The sequence below is a fragment of the Drosophila simulans genome, chromosome 3L, assembly GCF_016746395.2.
Source record: "Drosophila simulans strain w501 chromosome 3L, Prin_Dsim_3.1, whole genome shotgun sequence".
Classification (NCBI taxonomy): domain Eukaryota; kingdom Metazoa; phylum Arthropoda; class Insecta; order Diptera; family Drosophilidae; genus Drosophila; species Drosophila simulans.
Genome location: NC_052522.2, coordinates 18,258,698 through 18,276,996, shown reverse-complemented (window position 1 = coordinate 18,276,996; position 18,299 = coordinate 18,258,698). Strand labels below are relative to the sequence as shown.

Below are 18,299 nucleotides of genomic sequence, written 5' to 3'. Positions count from 1 at the left end.
GGAGGAAAGTAAAATAAACCAACCAAACCAAACACGGAAAATTCTCACAAATTTGCACTCCAAAAGTTGCTAAGCTGTCGTTTCCTTTTCCCCATCTCATGGCTTTCTCAAATCCCCCAGTAAACAGCTCAAAGCTCAAACGTTCTTGCCATTTATTTATTTTTTTCCCTTCAATGAATTGCTTTTCCATATTTGAGTTAACATTTTCACTCCTCACCTTTCGCCTGCAGTCTGCAGGTACGGAATCAGCCCTACGGATATTTCAGAAACCATTCCGACCCAACTCTTTATGCCGGCGCGCTGAAACGCATAAATCAATGGGGAAACGCAAGCTGGGAAAGTGGCAGAAAGCCAAGTTCCTAAACTTGATTTAATGCCGCTAGTGCAGCTAGCAGAATACAATATATTGGCAGGTTGTTCTCCGAAGTGCGCTGGCTTAAAAGCTCTTAACTCGACTTCAGTTCAATCGCATCCAAATAAATCAGCAACAAGGGCAGCACGAAAAATACCTCTGAGGCTCACAAAGAGTCTCAGGTTTGTTCGCTGACAAATGAATGTTGGAAAACTAAGTTGTCAAGTCGAAGATCCTTTCAATATTAAATGGGAATGGGCGACGCGAAAAAATTCAATTGAAATTTTTATATTCAAAAATATGGTTTAATCCACTTGCATATTATATTCTCTCTGAATGATTCCAAGAAAAATTTGTAAACAAGAACAAGACATCTTTTAAATAAGGTAGTTTAACTAAGAAGATATTTTCTACTAAATAATGTTTAGGTATTCTCTCACAGGATCACTAGCCGAAACCACCTGTCCGTATAAGTGCTGTTCTGCGTACTATGAAAGCTAGAAAGATTAGATGGATCATTCTAGAGAATCTATAGAATCACGTACCGTCTACACTTTAAAACATATTTTAGATTTTTTCCATTTTATTATATTATTAATATTTCCACCCACAAACCACCAAATTTGTGTAAAACTGAAAGGCATATAAGCTTTGTCTTGCCACAGATAGCTTACTATCTGGTTAACGATTTTGTACAAGTTTTCGAACTTTCTTAACCTCCGACCTCCTACACGTTTTCTGTGAAAAGGGGCACTACCAACATTTTAGAAATAAAATTTGTATCATTTTATTCAGTTATCATACTCAGTTATACCTGTAATCCCAAAGCATTACAATACACATACACATTTTTCATACAAACATTGCTTTATTGACTAATTTTTAAGCACATTTACCATAGCTATATTATTTAAATATTTAAAAATACTTAAATACTAGATTATAGAATTTTCAGCTTATTCCATGAGATACTGTTTGTCAAACAAACAGATTTCATCAGTTTTTGTTTTTATAATCCTTTTTTTTACCGATTCTCATATATTTACAATTAAAATCTTGAATGATAATTTAAAATTGTCTGTATCTTAACTTACTATATTTTCAATTAAGTCTCAGCCCCCCACATCCGCGGACTTTTATGGTAGCTCTGACCCAAGTGGATGCATCCTGCGTCTTTCCTCGCAGAAAAGTATTTTATTTCACATTTTACGAGCATCTTGGCTGGCTGACTTACCTCTGGCTAAGCTGCTTATTTTATACAAATCCGTCTTTTGCGATTTTAATTGCATAAACCAGCGTAGTTACTTAATTGGTTAATTAATCTACGAGAAGCAAACATTTTATTTTAGGTAAGCACTAAAAAGAAGATTGGATCTTAAGATTCCGATATTATTATTTAAATTTATTTACTTAGTAAGAGGATGGGGACATTTTATTTAAGAGGGTATATTGGCAGTAAAATATTTATTTAAATATGGGGTTGTACAGTTAATATTAATTATTATTATGTTATTAACTGTCAAGGCATATTTATGTATGCTTTGCAAAAAATCGATTTCAATTAGAAAATGTAATACGTTTGAGACCTCTCCAGTTAAATATATTGCTAATATATCGATGTGCGGTTGTACAGACTTGTTTTCAAATCTTGGTTGAATTCAAATTCTGATCTCGGTTTTTATTACGTAGACACATATTAATACTGCTTAGTCTTAAGTTCTTCATTTGTTTGGATAAGAAAGGATTACAAAATCATTTAAATGCATACTATAATATTGGTTTGTTTAAAGGAAATTCCTACTTAAGCTGGGTTACAAATCTGTCTGCTGCACTGCACCCGATCCTCTTCTCGCGGTGGTGCAAAATGCCTCCTGCTGCTCGCTCAAACATATAATCAAATTCTCCGGCGGAGCTGTCACTTTGCCATTGGAATTGCATGATTTCTGTGTCCCCGTGGTTCCGGTTTTTTCCGCTGTCGTGGTCGAGGATGTGGTGGTCGATGAATTGTTGTTACCCGCATTCAGTGGCAGCAGCGGAGGAGTCTGCGGATTGCTGGTCAACAGGCGCTTGGAGCCACCCCTCTTTTTACTGCCCTGTTTGGTGAAAACACTGGGCTCCAGCTGCAGTTGAGCGTTGATATCCTGCTTATTCATACAGGTAAAGGCCTTGAAGAAGCTCTTCCGGAAGTTCTCACTCAGGAAGGCATAAAGTATGGGATTCACCGCCGAATTCGAGTAAACCAGTGCCCCCAGAAGCAGGAAGATGAGTATTTCCAGTCGGGAGAGATCCCTCTGCGCGGGATTCGAGTGAATCAGGGCCACCTTGGAGATCCAGTGGTGTGTAAATAAAAAATGAAAAATATTTTATAATTAATTACCTGAGAAATCCAGTGAGGGAGCCAACATAGAATGTATACACTTATCACCTGCGGATTGAAAAGAAGATCTACAAAGGAATTCAGTGATAATTTCGCCATTATTACCGTCAGAACCAGTCGGGTGACCTTCCTGTGAGCCCGCCTCTTCTCCTTAGACTTGGTGCCTGGTTTGGGACCCACCGATCGCAGTTTCCTTATAACCAAGTAGTAGAAACTCAGGATAAAGCACAGCGGTGTGGCGAATCCTAGGAAAAATGTGTACAGTATGAAGGTGGTGCCCGAGTGCTTCTTGTACGCATCTGGCCACATTATGTTGCAGGAGTAATTGATGCCGTCCTCCTGCTCCACAGTGCTGGCATAAAGGATCACCGGCAGCATGAGCACCGCTGAAGTTGACCAGGCAATTGCTGAGACCACCTTTGCTATATGGAGAGTTCGATATCGGGGCGAGGAAATCGGGTGGCACACCGCTATATACCGATCCGCGGACATGATGAGCAGGAAAATCGACGAGGTGAAGGAGGTGATGGATGTGCTCACCATGTAGGCTTTGCACATGAACTCCCCGAATCGCCAGCTGCAAATTCGCATCGTGTACAGCAGAAAGGGTATCCCAATCAGGAAGCACTCGTCTGCCACCGCCAGATTCAGGATATATATATTCGTGACCGTTTGCATTTTGGAAAAGCGCAGCACCACGTAGATCACCAGTGTATTGCCAAATAATCCGATAATGCACACAAATCCGTAGAGCACCACGGTGAACAAGTCAGCAAAGGAATTCCGCGTGGCTATGCAATGTTGATAGGTGGGCAAATCGGTGCCATAAAGGGACTCCTCTGGCTGAATTGTGGAACTACCACTAATCCATCTATGGTTCAGTTCCGTGGTATATAAGCTCTCGTTCGTATTATACCAATTTGTGGTATTTGCCTCTGAATCGGCTGTCATGTCCCCTTTCACAAACTGGAGGACGTCCATCATCAGCCACGTAAACATATTTCCACCTAAGCGCTGCCCAGTTCAAATTTAATTATTTTAAATAGGTTTCCCGCGTTGTGTTTTTGCATTTTGGCGGTCCTGCAAAATTCATTTTGTTATTATGTGAAATATTTTCAGACATAGTTGTTTGCTCCTTGCTTTAATATTTTATATAGTAAAATTGAAACTGGCGGTATTTGCTGGCTAAACTGACATTCGTTACTAATTGAAATATTTTTGTGCTATTTAAAAAATGTGGTCTACAATCTAGTCAATTATGTTTTTCTTGTAACAATTGATGCCAAATATTTCATTGGAATTCAGTAAAGATTGCAGCTTATTGAAATGGTCAATAAAAGCATAGTTTATATTTTTTATAAATTATGAATTTTCTTTTAAGTGGCAGTTAATATTTTATTTTTGTCTTATCATCTTTGAATCGTATGTACCCAATTCGCAATGCCGCTTCACATACAGATTCTTTTGCAACTTTTCTACAACTTTTACTGACTTTCTGAGATATCCCATTGAAAATTGAAAACTTTCGTGAACAACTTGTAGAAAAACAAACCTTTAAAAATACGACGTATGAAATAAATCGTCTGTTTCCTGCTTTTGACCTGTAAGCTCCAACTCATTTGGCTTTTGAAAAGTGAGTTACCACAAATTTGGTTTGTAAGGCGAAGGAAATTAACATTTATATTTAAATTAAATTGCTCACAGCTTGACACGTCCAACAAACGAGAAACAACAAATTTTTAATATTCTGACCCAACTCGACACTTTCTGTAAATAAATTAGGCGTAAGGAAAAGCTGTGCAGCATTTATGCAAATATCAGGTGAAAATATTTGCCTTCTCGGAAGTCGGAAAACTCCAGCTATGCGGATCCCCATGGTTATGTATGTATTAGGAGATAGAAATTTAAGCCGATTTGTTTGTGTATGCCATGCACATCAAATATTGTTGACTGAGCTAAAACACATGTGGGGATTATTGCTTAAATTAACTTTCACCAGAATGTCCTCTAATTTGTTAAGCCAAATTAAAATCGCTGTGCGTATAAGTCAGTTTATTTCAAAGCTATAAATCAAAATTTGGCTTCTGCAAAGCTGACATAACTTTCAAAACTAATCCCAGGGTGAAATGTATAAGTTCCATTCACTGTACGCAATGATCCGTAAAATTTAGAAATATTTATTTATGAAGTACATGACACGTTGTGCAACTAACATTGTAAACCTAATATAACTAATTGCATGTATTATAATTGAAAATTTAAGGAGGGTATATTGCATATTTATTTATGTGAGCTTTAATTAACCTCAAATAAAATCAACTTGTTCTTGGTAATTAAATTTATTTAACTTAATTTTCATTAAATTTCCAATTTTATGAGCTATGAAAAATGAATGGCATTTTTAATAATCATTAATAAATATAACATAATTTTAATTAATTGCTCAAAGATATTGGTTCTCCCAACTGTTATCAGTCACCCATTATTTTTAAGAATATCTGCGCTTCACAAATCATAAAAGAAATTCAGCATGGTCCATTAAACATAAATGGTTGAAAGCTGTGGAGTTCAGGTGGGAAAAATATAAATAATTCAGACAATTGAAGTTAGAATTGACGAAAATTTACGTAACCAAAACCAGAACCAAAAACGAAAATTAAAAGGCTTTAGCTAACTTCAATTTAAATTGAAAATATACAAATAATTAATTTGTTATTTTATAAGTATCTAGCTTTCTAACCTATAGCATACTTTCAGTGTTAAATAGTTGGTTTTCCTGGAACTACAAATTGTTTTCAGTGTCACCTGGCCTTGTTTGTTTGTTCACGGAATTAAATCCCAACCGAACGACAGGTGCAAATTCCCCGACAACCCCGAAGCGACGCCATCATCATCGTTGACTTCTAAATTGTTGTTCGACATTTATTTGTGCTGTTGGCTGCCGTCTGCTTTTTATTGTCGGTGTATGTAAGTGCAACTGTTATCGGTAAACCGCAATGGGGAGGCGCAAATCGCAAGATTGCCTGTGTTGCAAGTGCCCCCAGAAGGGGCAAGTGGGGCAGCCACATGCGCTGCAATTGTGTGCCTGCAATTCACTTGATGACAGCCGCCGGCAGGCAGCTGAGGGAATTTTCAAGGAAAGCTGCTGACTTTCTTTTGTCCTATAAGCTTAGAAGAGTGTCAGTCCAAATAGAGGTGATGTGGGGAAAAATGATGCGGTGTACTTCAATAATTCCTCATTTACATTTATTTAAAAGTACTTTTCAGAAACGTATAAGTTTTAAAGTTTTTTGTTCATAAGTGCACTAAATTGGCATCGATAAACTTGAAAATTATAAATTTTCATTTTGCGTTTGATATATAAATAAGATTTTGATAACATATGATATTCTTTCGAGTTTAACATTTCATGCTCCATTTTATTTGATTTTACTTTTACTTTATTCTTATAGTGTAGAAAGTAGCTTAATGCTGAGGTCTCTTATAAGCTTGCGGGTGTAGGACACCCAAAGGAAGGTGACGAAGCCATCATCTGCTCATCGGTCCCTTGACCACATTTGTCTGCTTTCCCTCACTTTCCCCATTTCTCTGCATCCCTGAGACTTTAAGTGTGAGCTCTTGTTTGTGTTCTGTGTGCGCTGCGGCATTTATTAAAAATTTATGCATTTTATGGTACCCTCAAGCCAGGGTCTCAAATGCACTTCCTTCACAGCTTTTCGTTGTGACCCTTGACGATGTGACAACAGGTTATAAAAATCAGAAATTTCAGCTTAGAGAGCTTATTTGGTAAAGAAGTTCGATCGTAAAATGCAAACCAGGCGGTCAATTTAAAGTTTGATGTGTCGAAAGTTCAGCGTTCATAAAAATTGAATGTGACAAATTTCGTTGTCGAAAATCTGCGAAGATTTTCAAATCTTTTGAGATCTTAAATAGATAATAAACTTTATTTCCTTTTGTCTTTAGAAAGATTGTCAAAGTTTCAGCATGTTACAAATTATCTTATAATCTGCAAAACTGAAAGAAAATTTACAACTATTTTGCAACTACAACGTTTTCCACTTATTGGTCTTTAAATGGGACACAAAATACTCAGCGCCTGCCCTAATTCACAGAAACAGAGCCGTTTGCCTTGCAAAGTGCTCTTAATTAATTAAAACTTTATCAAAAGTTTACAGAAGCCGCAGCCGCTGAGAATTGGCAAGTGTGGCGGGTGTTCATGTGTTTGGATTATGTTGCCACAGAGCAGACCAAACAAGGCCTGGCACAATATATATGGCCACGGGGCGAGCGGTAAAGGATACGCCAGGAAGAAGGACTCGCATGGCAGCCAACAGCTTGCCAAATGTTTAGCCGCTCACTTGGGTTCAAGCAGCACCAACAAACACAAACCAAGTAATTCATGGTCGGCGGCATGGTAAAGTGAGAGGGGGAAATGACAGGGGGGAGGCAGGAAAAAGGATGACCGAGAGGCATGCGAAGAGCATAATTTTTGGGATAAACACCAAGTACAACATGCATACAAGCTAGGTCAAAACACATGTTTGCACTGAAGAAAATTAAATCAATACTCAATGCTTAAAAAATAAATTTCCCGAAAGTCTACGTTTGAAAATTATAGCGCAGCTTACGGGGCGTATGAGCAATGCGTTAAGACCAAAGACATTAGAATACTAGACACTTATTCTATGGTCTTTGGTAAGACTGATTAAACTTTCAAATTGAGGCTTATAGGTGTCAAACCAAAAGCAAAACTTAATTCTAAATAATGAAATGAAAAAATGAAAATTTACGTTTGATAAAATTAAAGCTCATTTAACGGGGCGTATGAGCAATATGTAATGTGCATAAACTTTCAAAAACCATTTTTTTTGCGAATTAAATTTTATTTATGTAAAATTCACAATAATATATAAAAATAAAATTTTTGAACTTGTTAGTCACTTTTGATTAGTAACAAATTCAACAAAGCGCACCATATTTTCTTTGATGTTTTGCTCAGTGTACGCGCTCAGGCCTGCATGTGTATGTATGCAAATATGACTAGCAAATTTGCATGTGTACACAGCACAAACCAAACATACTCGCTGCCTGAAAGGCTCACCCACACATATACACTTGGCACTGCCATGTGTCAAGTGCACTTGGGGTGGGCAGAGGTCCTTGTTTTCGGATTGGTCCTGGCTAGGCGATGGCTTCGCTTTGCTTTGGATGGCTGCCTTTGTTTATGGAGGCAGCAATGAGCATAAAGTGCAACATAAACAAAACTCACTCACCTCAGCAGCCACTAAAGTCCACCCAGCTCACTTACACTTTAACTCGGATTTCGGTGGCGGCGCACTTACTCTTTGGGACACATTTTTGGCTTTTTGGCCACAGGTTGCCACTCAGCTGACCTTTGGGCCCGATGAAAAACACACTGAAACAAGTGTTGCATAACAAACACGAAACTGAAAGCAACAACCAACAGCCCCCGGAAACCGACGACAACAACAACTAGTGCAATTATAATCCCATGGGCTTTTGTGTTTGAAGCTTTTCCATTTTGTTGTACCTGTTGGTTTTGGTTTGAGTAGCAGCACCCACTAGAAAACAAAACAAAATGCGGGATAATCACCCTTTGTTACATTTTTGAAACCAGCAAAGCTGTGTGTGTATTTTTGCACACTTGTCCTGATCCCAATATTTGTTATAAAATTTTTAATTAAAACAAACACCGGAATTTGCTAAAGATAACTTATCAATTTTAACTAAGCTTCAGTGTTGCTTCCATATAAAATTATTCATTTGTGGCAATAATACAAATATTTTAGTGTTGTTAAAGTTGAACTAAACTTAAAAGTCTCTCAAATGACGCTGTGGAGTTTATCCTTTTGCGGTTAGTTTGTCCTTCGAGTGCAGTTACATTTAGGATCCGGAGTAAAAACCACCTGAATGCGGTGGAATGTGCTCACACGTTGGCCTGACTCAATTATGCTGGGTGTCTATTGTAAACCCATTTAGGGAAATAATGGCACCCAGCCTCACGGTCTGGCTATCCTTTGGGATGCTCCATTGGGTTTCTTTATATTTATGGCAAGCACTGCCCTCCAGGACACTCTATTTGCTCTATTCCCTTCATTTGTCAGGCACGGAGGATGAAAGGCAACACTGTTTGGCCTTTAGTACACATATTTGCACCTGTGCATGGGGGAAAAGTCAGGTGGTATACCCTTCTAGTTTGCGTTCCCTTTGATGTGGCTCCCTGTTGTTGTTTTATGCTGCTTCTGCCGCCCCTGCTGCCTTTGGTTTTTATGGCCTCAACTGCAGGCGGCTTGCCAAAAACTGAAATCTACCAGCGCTTTTCCACTCTGTTTCTCATTCCACGTGGCTCTTTTCATTGTTTAGCCACAGCCACGGTTCTACTTTTTTCGTTTCGAACTTTTCAGCGCAATTTTTTCATTCGATTCAATGGAGCTTTGAAAAATGTTTGTCAATTGCACGCTAAATGTTTTTACTGATTTGTCACTGGATATGGGAGTGGCTGAAAAGGTGGGGAGGGGACTTTAAAAGTCCGCTGACATGTTTAGAAAATATTTGCGGGATTACACGCCATTTGTTAACAACTTTAGGACTTGCCAATAGAATTAATCTGAGATTACTGCATATCTATTCGGGAAATAATAGTATCATTTCAATGTGGGAGTTAGTCCACATAGTGACGAAGTATAACAAGGGAGTGTGGCGAAAAATTAAAATATTTTTCCAATATACAGAAATCATAAATTTACCCTTCTAAAGATTTTATTTACAATTTCTTACCATTGCCCGTTTTTAAAGTCCAAATTTAATTTCTTCCAGCTGCAGGATGAGCATCACACATTGCCCTTAAGCTTCTTAGACAAATTGTAAAAAAAATTAATTCGTTTCGCTTCCCTTTTCATTTCCATGGACACTCTTTCGGTAAGAGGTTTAGTCTTAAGTCGTCTAAATTTGCCTCGAAAGTGGGCCACGTTGTAAATCGCATAAGAAAGGACAATTTGTGCGAAAATCGGTTTATCAAATATGGGGTTTGCTAGCTCCGAGGGTAATCCTTTCGGTAATCCAATTTGCCGCAGACCCGGCAAACAATTTGGTTAATGTTCAGACCTCATTGAATGGCTTAGAGCGCCTAACACCCTATGTGCAATTTGTGCCGAGTTCCTCCCAAAACATACTCAGCAATTTGCATAAATTAGCACCAAAATATGGTAACCCCCTCTATGATTCGATGTGTTTATTGTTCGTCGGCACATTACCAATGTGTTCGCATGGGGATGCATCGATAGTTCCGCGTTTGCAAATTTAACATAATTTTGAAGAGACCATTGACAATAATTGAGCTGTATTTAGGGGGCTGTTTGGGTGACTTTTCGGACTATGTTGCATATGTTGTGAGCTAACGAATCCATGCAATGCAACCAGACATGCAGGATTTTCACTAATTGGGCGGCAATCGAAAATCCTATGCCGCGGGCCTTAATGGGCATTATTTAGTGTAAAATATAAACGCCTTTTCGTGGCTTGTAGCCATGGGATTGTGGTAGATGTGCCTTGGCTAAAATATGTTCATCGTATGTTTAGAAAAATTATATTCGTAAGGAAATAAAATATTGCGAAAATGTATAAAAATGACTTTAAGCCAACTTTCATTAAAAACAAAACATGAAGATCAAAAATGATTTCAAATAAGTATAAGAAATTAGGAACTTTCTTTAAATTTTCATTGACTTTCACCATGAGCTTGTTAGCCTTTTAATGATGCGTTTTTCCACCGCTATCTAATCCAATCAACCAACATCATTCATACGCCCTGTTTGCCCTTCAATTGAATATTCCTGACTCTCTTTCTGGGCTATTTGCTTTGCACTCGATGGCGACCTTTGACTTCAATCGAAGTTCTTCGTTCTTCTTCGTTTAACAGCGATGTCATCATCAGCAAATGCCATTACCTAGGTAAATAATATCAAATGGGTATGGGGCGATTTCCCAGGGACTCGAAGGGATTTCTCCAGGCACTTGGCACTTTTGATGTGCCCGACGTGTTGATTGCCGCCAACTCGCTGACCAACGATAAAAATAAATAAATAAATCGTCGGAAAGAAATCGGAGAAAATGGAGAAATCTGTTTTGAAAAGGAAAACAAATCGAGCAAATTGCAAAGGGGCAAAATGGCCAATTGACCCAAAACGTTATGTTAGAGATTCCAGCGGCTCTATTCGATGTGCAATTAGCAACTTGAATAGCCAATTAATTGTAGTTTTCTTTACTGTTTATTTGAGTTCTATTTGTTTTTGTTTTTCCAGCTACTCTGGCATTCTGCCATCAACATTTTCTATGCACTTGTTAAATAATCCCTTGTATTTATTCCATTTTAGTCAAAATCTTGAACTAAAGTCTGTGTAAATTTATACGTTACAGTTTTCTACGAAAAGTTTTGATGGAATTTTATGTTCTGTTTAAAGCTGAATTGACTGAATAAATTTAAAGCACAATTTTAGAATCGCTTTAACAATTTTCCTTCGCCATTAGAGCTCTTCACGCTTTTCATTTTGTTTACAAAAGTTGCCAGTTCTGCATTTTCGTGTGTCTGGTTTTTGGCTGATTTTCTTATTATTTTTGCCGCCGCCTTTCCTTTTCGGCCAAAATTCTTCTGGCCTTTTTGCTCGTTGAAGTGTTTGCAATGCTCTTTTTTCGTAGCCACGGCCAAGCGAATTGCCGTTTCTGTTGTTGATTCTCAATTTTATGAGTTCAATTAACCAGAAGCCATGAAAATAATAAAAATGATGAACTTTTGCCAATTTCAATTGATTGCTTTATAACCATTTTGCTTTGGCGGGGGGAGTGGAATTATGTGACCTAGAGAAGTCCTCCGATAGTGTGTACATTTTCTATATCTGGCCCGCTGCGTCCACTTCCCAATTAACACTAAATCATGCTCTTTATTAATTATATTCCCGATTATGCTAGCATCGACGTCATTGAATTTTCTATCATATCATCGGCTTTGGGTGGAAATCCAATCAATAAGGCCAGATATTGATTGGGGTCGGCTGGTGGGATGGACTGACTGCTGGCTGGTGTCAATTGGGCAATCATTCATTTCGTCATTGCCATTAGGGCCGCTAATTGAATTGCGAAATCGAATCGGATGCGTAACGAAATCGATCGCTGCTGACTCTCATGCAAAATGATTTCACAAATGAAGTGAAAACTCCAACAAATTTGCTGTCGGTACCATTATTTTGTCTAATTCAGGGGTTAACAGGACATTGATTGATTTGGTGACTTGGCTGTGAAAAGGGCAGTAAGCAAAGTTTGTTTTGTAGTTTCATTTGAATTAAATGAATTTATTTTTGCGAGTTAATTTTTTTAATTTATGATAGAATTAGACGTGTGTTTTAATAACTGAGTGAACTGCATTTCTTGTTTCGTCTTAATTTTACATCATATTATTTATCCCATTACATTAATAACCAAGTCGCCTATAACAACATTGTTATATGACCCACAGTTTGATAACTTTATGCCCCAGCTGCGACATTGAGTAAGCCCCCAGACTAATCATTTTTGTATAAACTTGGCCATCATTATCTACCGAACGGCATTGTTGTTTTTGTTTCGGGTGTGACTAACACTTTTGTTTTAGTTGTGTTTTCCTGCCGCTGGTGGCATTGTTATCGTGGCTGCTCTTTTGTCGTCATTAACGTCAGTGCGGCCTTGTTTAATTTGAACATTAATCATGGTCTGACTCTTGACGGGGCCAAAACTTGGGGGGGCCCGTCGGGAAAACGCTTGCAATATTGCGCCCTGAAAAGTTGCACCTTTAATGAAGACGGGCAGTTTCCGCTGTTATTACTTTTCCGCAGACTTGCGTTGCACATGCGCAGCACATTTTCCGATAGCCGTGAGGAGAAAGGTAAAAGTGCTGCAAATTCCTGTGGTGAAAGCTACTGATGGACGCAAGGTGCCAACATTCTGATGCAAAACTTTGCTCCTTCACTTTCTCATTTTTTCTCTATGGCGAGGAATTCATGTTTTTTATTATTTGCTTTTAGTAGCGCCTTAAATTTACGGTTTCTTATATGGCATTATATTTATTTCACAAAAATAAAAATAGAAAATGTCCTTTAAAATAAAAAAATAATATATTTCTTCTACTGGTGGAAAGTTAATATAATTTCGTTATTAAAATTCATAAACTTATAATTATAGGTTTAAAAACTAAAAATAATCAAGATTTCTCAAATGATCATATTTTATAGAATTGTAAATAAAATTTAAGTATCTATAAGGTTTCAAGTACATTTCATACCTTCAAATCTAGAATTTATCTGGTCGGACCTTTATATTTCGAATATATTGGGTAAAAATTTAACTGGCGCCAACTCAGCACAATAGTTGGCATCACTCTTCTAAGCTTCCAACTGTTCAGACTCAATTCCCCGCCATATCCCTATACTCGTACATCCCATCATCAGCCACTGCTAGCTCGCATTAATTGACAGTTTCGCCATCAGTTGGCCCAGATGGAACCCTAACTAAGTCCACATTAACTCGTCAATCATGATGTGGATGTTTGGATAGAGCCGCCCTCCCTCTGCGCCCATTCTCATTAATTCTCTTTTAGTAGGCCATTGCAGTCGGGAGGGGAGGTCATCACAGTTGAATATGATATGATGCCCGTCCCTTACGGCCCGTTGAATGCATTTCCATTTCCCCTTTAGTTCTAAAAAAATACTAATTGCAGCAGATCTCTCTATTACGGAGCTCCTCTTATCACGTTCATATTTATTATTTAATTTTTGTATTTTCTATGGGATAAGTTGAACGTAACCCACCGCCCGATCTAACCCCTTCGTAGTTTAGGGGTCTTGTCCGTAATTAATTGCAAAAGTTTTGTTCGTTTTCTGTCGTCTGATGCAGCAGAAAAAGTTCAAAGTTGACGGTGCTGGAAAGTCCCAACCGTCCGCAAGTGATGAGTAGTGAAAACTGAATTGTCAATTATGATGCATAATTATTGGAAATTCTCTAATTAGCAGCAGAAAACTTTAACCCAGGGGTTGATTCTAGCGGAAACACTGGTTTGTGCCACTTAATTAATTATTTGGAAAATGTGATGGAAAGTTTAACGCACTTTTCAGGCTGGAATTTCGATAAAGCACAAGTTTTCAGTGTTAAATGTAAATATAAATGCATCGCAATTTTGAATATCCACTTTAAAAGTACTATAGTATATAGTAGTATAGTATACTCGTACGTGAAAACTGTTATATACACTTTGGTGTGTATATATTATTATATTTTGTTCAATATTGAATAAATTTAAATATTTAAGTATTAAAAATGGTATTTTTTTGTGCTATGATAAAATAAAGAAAATATCTAAATATATATTTTTGAGGCACTTTTTTGAATATTTTTTCGTTATTAGTAAAGAGGAAAAGTGAATTTTCTTTTGGAAAAGCATGAAGGATTGGGATATCTACAACGGTCTAATATTTCAGAACGGTTTCCCCTTTAAGTGGAGTTTGTGGGAATCCCTTGTGCGTTGACTAATTTCCGAGAAATTTCTGTGCATCCTTGGCCATCAATTTGTTGTCAGCAGCTGAGGAGGCGCCACATCAGCATCTCTGGCACTTGTTCCGCCATTTGAATCCGGTGCTCATCCTCTCCCCAGTTGGCTGGCCCCTACTCTTACTCCTTCTCTTTCCCTTGCCCGTGTTCTTGTTCTTGGCTAAGTCGGATCCTTTGAGTCGGGAGGAAATGCTATCATTTGGTGCCTGTCATCGTTGTGTTCGTTGTTGCTGCTGTCTGTTTGCCTGACGCCGACGAAAGGTTAAGGCATGCATCGCTTCCATCAAATTAGACGCATTTTCGACGCGCTTTGTCTGCCAGGCCCTCTCTATCTAGCTCAGTCGTCCGTCTCTTTCTCCCCGACTGTGTCTTTCTCTCTCCCCCACACTTTTCCCTACACTTCCTTTACCCCATTCCCTACCCACTTTGGCAATTTTCGAGCTGACGCCGCTTTGCCTTTACGTTTTATCACTTCATTTGCACTGAAATGTCAATGTCTGGCTCGTTCCTTTCCCTTCTTTTTTCAATACCTTTGCACAGACTGTTCCCATTTTCACTTATTCAATGGGTTTTAATAAAAGTGGGGGGTGTTTTATATATTTTTTCTTATCTTAACCATATTTTTGCCAAATGCTACTTCGTATCTGAAACATTAAAAAAATATGTCACCAATGGTGCAAACCAATAATTTAAGACTACAATTTTTAATGTACATTCTGTTAAGATCGTTGATTTAAAATTATAAAAAAAAAAACAGATTAAAAATATAAAATTTATAGTTTTAAACTAATAAAACGCAAAACGTAAAAACTAAATTGAATACCCCAAATCAAACCAAGGCCAATTTAATGTATATAATGTATAAGCTTCATTACTCATGAACAAAGATTTGTAAATTATATAATTAAAGGGAATATCTGATTTGTAAGAGCAATCCCAGCCTCGTCGGAAGCCCAGTTCAGTTTCAAAGAGCATGGCCAAAAGTCAGGAAGGAAGCAGTTTTGTTGCAATGACGTGGGCGGTATTTTTTCGGTTGGCTGTGTGGGTGGGTGGGAGATTGCTGAGTGTGGGTGTGCAGGAAGGATTGGATTGGATTGGATGGGAGGGGTTGTGTCCTGGCGCTAAAAGAAATCTGTCTGACAAATTACACGCCCCGAGTTGCGGAGTCGCAGCAGCAGCTGCTGAAATGCTTCGTTTGCTCCTCCTCCGTGACTTGCTCCTTCACTTTCGCCTGCTGTTTGCGTTGTCTTCCCGTGCTGCTTCTTGCTCCACATTCGGACTCAGGCCATCAAACCGATTGACTGAAGGATTGGGCCAGGGCACGTCATTCACTCAGCTAGTCCGTTAGTCAGCGAGTGCAACGGCCTTTTGATTGGGCTTTATGGTCATGGGGTGGCGGTGGCTATCTCCGCCTCCTACTGCCCTTTAGTTAAGCGTAGTGGGAAGGGGGTGTTCGGTTTTAGTGGACTTTACTTAGCTGGATGAGCTCATCCGCCGGTTTATCTGGTGTGAAGGGGGAACAGGCTAAAGGAACTTCAGTTTCATAGCTGAACAACATAAAGGGCTTCTATAAAAATTGCAAGTAGCTCATAGCTTTGGTTCTGAACAACTTGGTTAACTTTCTCATAATAAAATGGGAATTACTCACATTTAAATTCACTTTACAACTTAGGAGTGTTGAGCCAATAACAAATCATTTCTGCGCCATTTTAAGATGTAAGCAGGAAAAATTAATCTCATATTTTAAGCATCTTAAATTAAATCTACATACATTAAGAAACTTGTGGCCTTGTAATTTTTTTTCTTAAATTGGCATTTTTATTCTGCACATCTCACAAAACGAATTAATCAACATGTCTCCGTAACAATTTCTGCATTTATTCTAAGCATAGCACTTCTCTGAATAACATTTACCACCATTCCACGGCAGCAATCCCTAATTTGTCAAATTTTGTTTCATTTTCCCAAAATCCTTTCTGGTTTACTGCGGCTGCCGCCGATGGTCAGCCCTTCTCAGTTTCCACATCATCGGGCAAACCGATTCCTTATTCCTCAGTCCACAACCCATCCCGTCGACTCGTAGGAAGTCCAACCCCTTTCCCTCAACGCAAGACATTCAACAGATACAAATTGCTATTCGCACAAAATTTCAGTTATCTGATAAATTTCAACGCACACAAATGGAAAACCCACGCAGAGCGAAAGTATTACAAACAATTTAAGCTAAACTATATTTATATTTATCTATATTTCTTTAAGTTCATAAACTAGAATTAGGATTATATTTACAGATGAGGAGAGCTTAATTTTTATTTACTATATGGTGCATATTTCTAATCACATTGCAGATAGATAGCACCCAAACTTTTTAGATGTGCACACAAGGCAACCCGTTCGATGTTCCTCTAGGCACATTTTGCTTACCACTTGAATATATTGTGTCATCTAGCCACTCATCCTTTCGAATCCGATAAAATGGCACACCACGCACTTTTCGGGGTTTTCAAAATATTTGGCAAGCGTTTCTGCAATTCCTCGGATTGCGACGCTAATGTTATTTTTCACTCTACGTCGGATTTATTTGTGATTCGACGGCGGCTGGTAGTAAAATTATTTGTTTATTTTCCTTGCGTTTTGGCCGCTAATTTGGATTGGATGCAGGCAGCAGGAAAAGCCCCTGGGGTTATCTATCACCCGACCAACTTTTTCGCCAATCTCACCCTATTTAGTTTGAGTTTTTCGCGCACGTTCATCGAATTCGGTCTTTGGCGCTGGCGAAGTTTTTGTTTACTTTACCCTAGGTTTGCTCGCCGTTTGGTTTTATATTATTATTTTAGATTCAGATACAGTAGCTGAACTGCACGTTCCGGCATTGTTTTGCATACTGCGCGCCGCATTTGCCGGCGAATTTTGTTGTGGTGCATGCGAGTTTTCCGATGCGAATTTTCCGATGCGAGTTTTCCGACTGCAGAGTCGCTCGGTTACACAGTTGCGCTCGGTGCTCGGCTTTCAGGTTCGTCGCCCGATTGGCCTGATGCCTGATGCGTGTTGCGGTCTGCTGCCGTTTTCCCAGCTGCAATTTTCCTCAATTAACAGTTGGTCGGGAGAGCACGCGGTGGGGAGACTCTCCCGCCGACACTTTCTCTCTTATACGAACTCTCACTTTCGTTGGCCAACAACAGTCGAATGTTAGCGCTTGCAGTTCTGTTGCCATTTTGGGCCAGAAGCTTGTTGATTCTCCTGGGATTATTTAGAAGGATATAAGAACAAGGATTTTGAGAGTATAATAGTGAGATGTGTTAGTCGCTATAGCTTAATCAGAACTACTTCCATGTGTTATCTATCTCATTTTAAACTCAGTAATTATAAAAAATTTTACCTTCTTTTGAAATCATTCTTTCCGTTATAAATGTCAATATTTTTCTAGTTATGCTATTTATTTAAGATCTAAATTATGTTACATGTTAATTATGTTAAATTTTTCTAAATTTAATATATTTTAGCGAGCCCTAATTTTAACAAATCAAATAATTGTTTATAATTAAAATGCTTAAAATCGTTTATGGGATGGCTTACCTGTCGTATACGTAATATTTTATTTATACTCTTACCAAATTCCAATAACACAAATGTGTTTGCATAACATATTATATTCGGCACAATTGTATCGTAGTTCAGGCATTGGACTGCATTTAAAATTATATCGGTATGGAGACAGTCAATGCTATAATTATAGTTGCAAATGCACGTGTATTAGCTTGAATTCGGAAAGGCTTTGATTGCTGATTGATTATTCTAGCCTTAATTGCATGCATTTTGCACATAGTTGTTTGGCAATAATTGAAATCCTTAATGAGATGGAAAGGAGGACGAGAATTGCATGCTCTTACAATTCACTTAGGATAGGATATAGCAAGATTGTGATTTTTTAATAAACTAAAAATATGTTATTGCCTAGTTACCAAACATCAAGCACGA

General features: G+C 38.2%; 1 protein-coding gene across 1 annotated transcript; it reads right to left on the bottom strand.

Moving 5' to 3' along the window:
* Positions 1 to 1,219: 1,219 nt before the first annotated feature.
* On the bottom strand, positions 1,220 to 17,286 carry LOC6738567 (somatostatin receptor type 2). The gene is made up of 4 exons (XM_002085336.4): positions 16,746 to 17,286; positions 2,835 to 3,809; positions 2,730 to 2,777; positions 1,220 to 2,673 (listed from the first exon to the last, which is right to left on the bottom strand). The coding sequence occupies exons 2-4, from the start codon at positions 3,726 to 3,728 to the stop codon at positions 2,164 to 2,166; spliced, it is 1,452 nt and encodes a 483-aa protein (XP_002085372.1). The 5' UTR covers positions 3,729 to 3,809; positions 16,746 to 17,286; the 3' UTR covers positions 1,220 to 2,163.
* Positions 17,287 to 18,299: the final 1,013 nt, after the last annotated feature.

What these genes read in the sequence shown, in the direction of transcription:
- LOC6738567 (XM_002085336.4), bottom strand. Translation starts at nt 3,728, where the DNA reads ATGTTTACGTGGCTGATGATGGACGTCCTCCAGTTTGTGAAAGGGGAC. An exon ending in TCACCCGACTGGTTCTGACG is followed by an intron (nt 2,778 to 2,834) that starts GTAATAATGGCG and finishes TTCAATCCGCAG; the next exon opens with GTGATAAGTGTATACATTCT. An exon ending in TCCCTCACTGGATTTCTCAG is followed by an intron (nt 2,674 to 2,729) that starts GTAATTAATTAT and finishes TGGATCTCCAAG; the next exon opens with GTGGCCCTGATTCACTCGAA.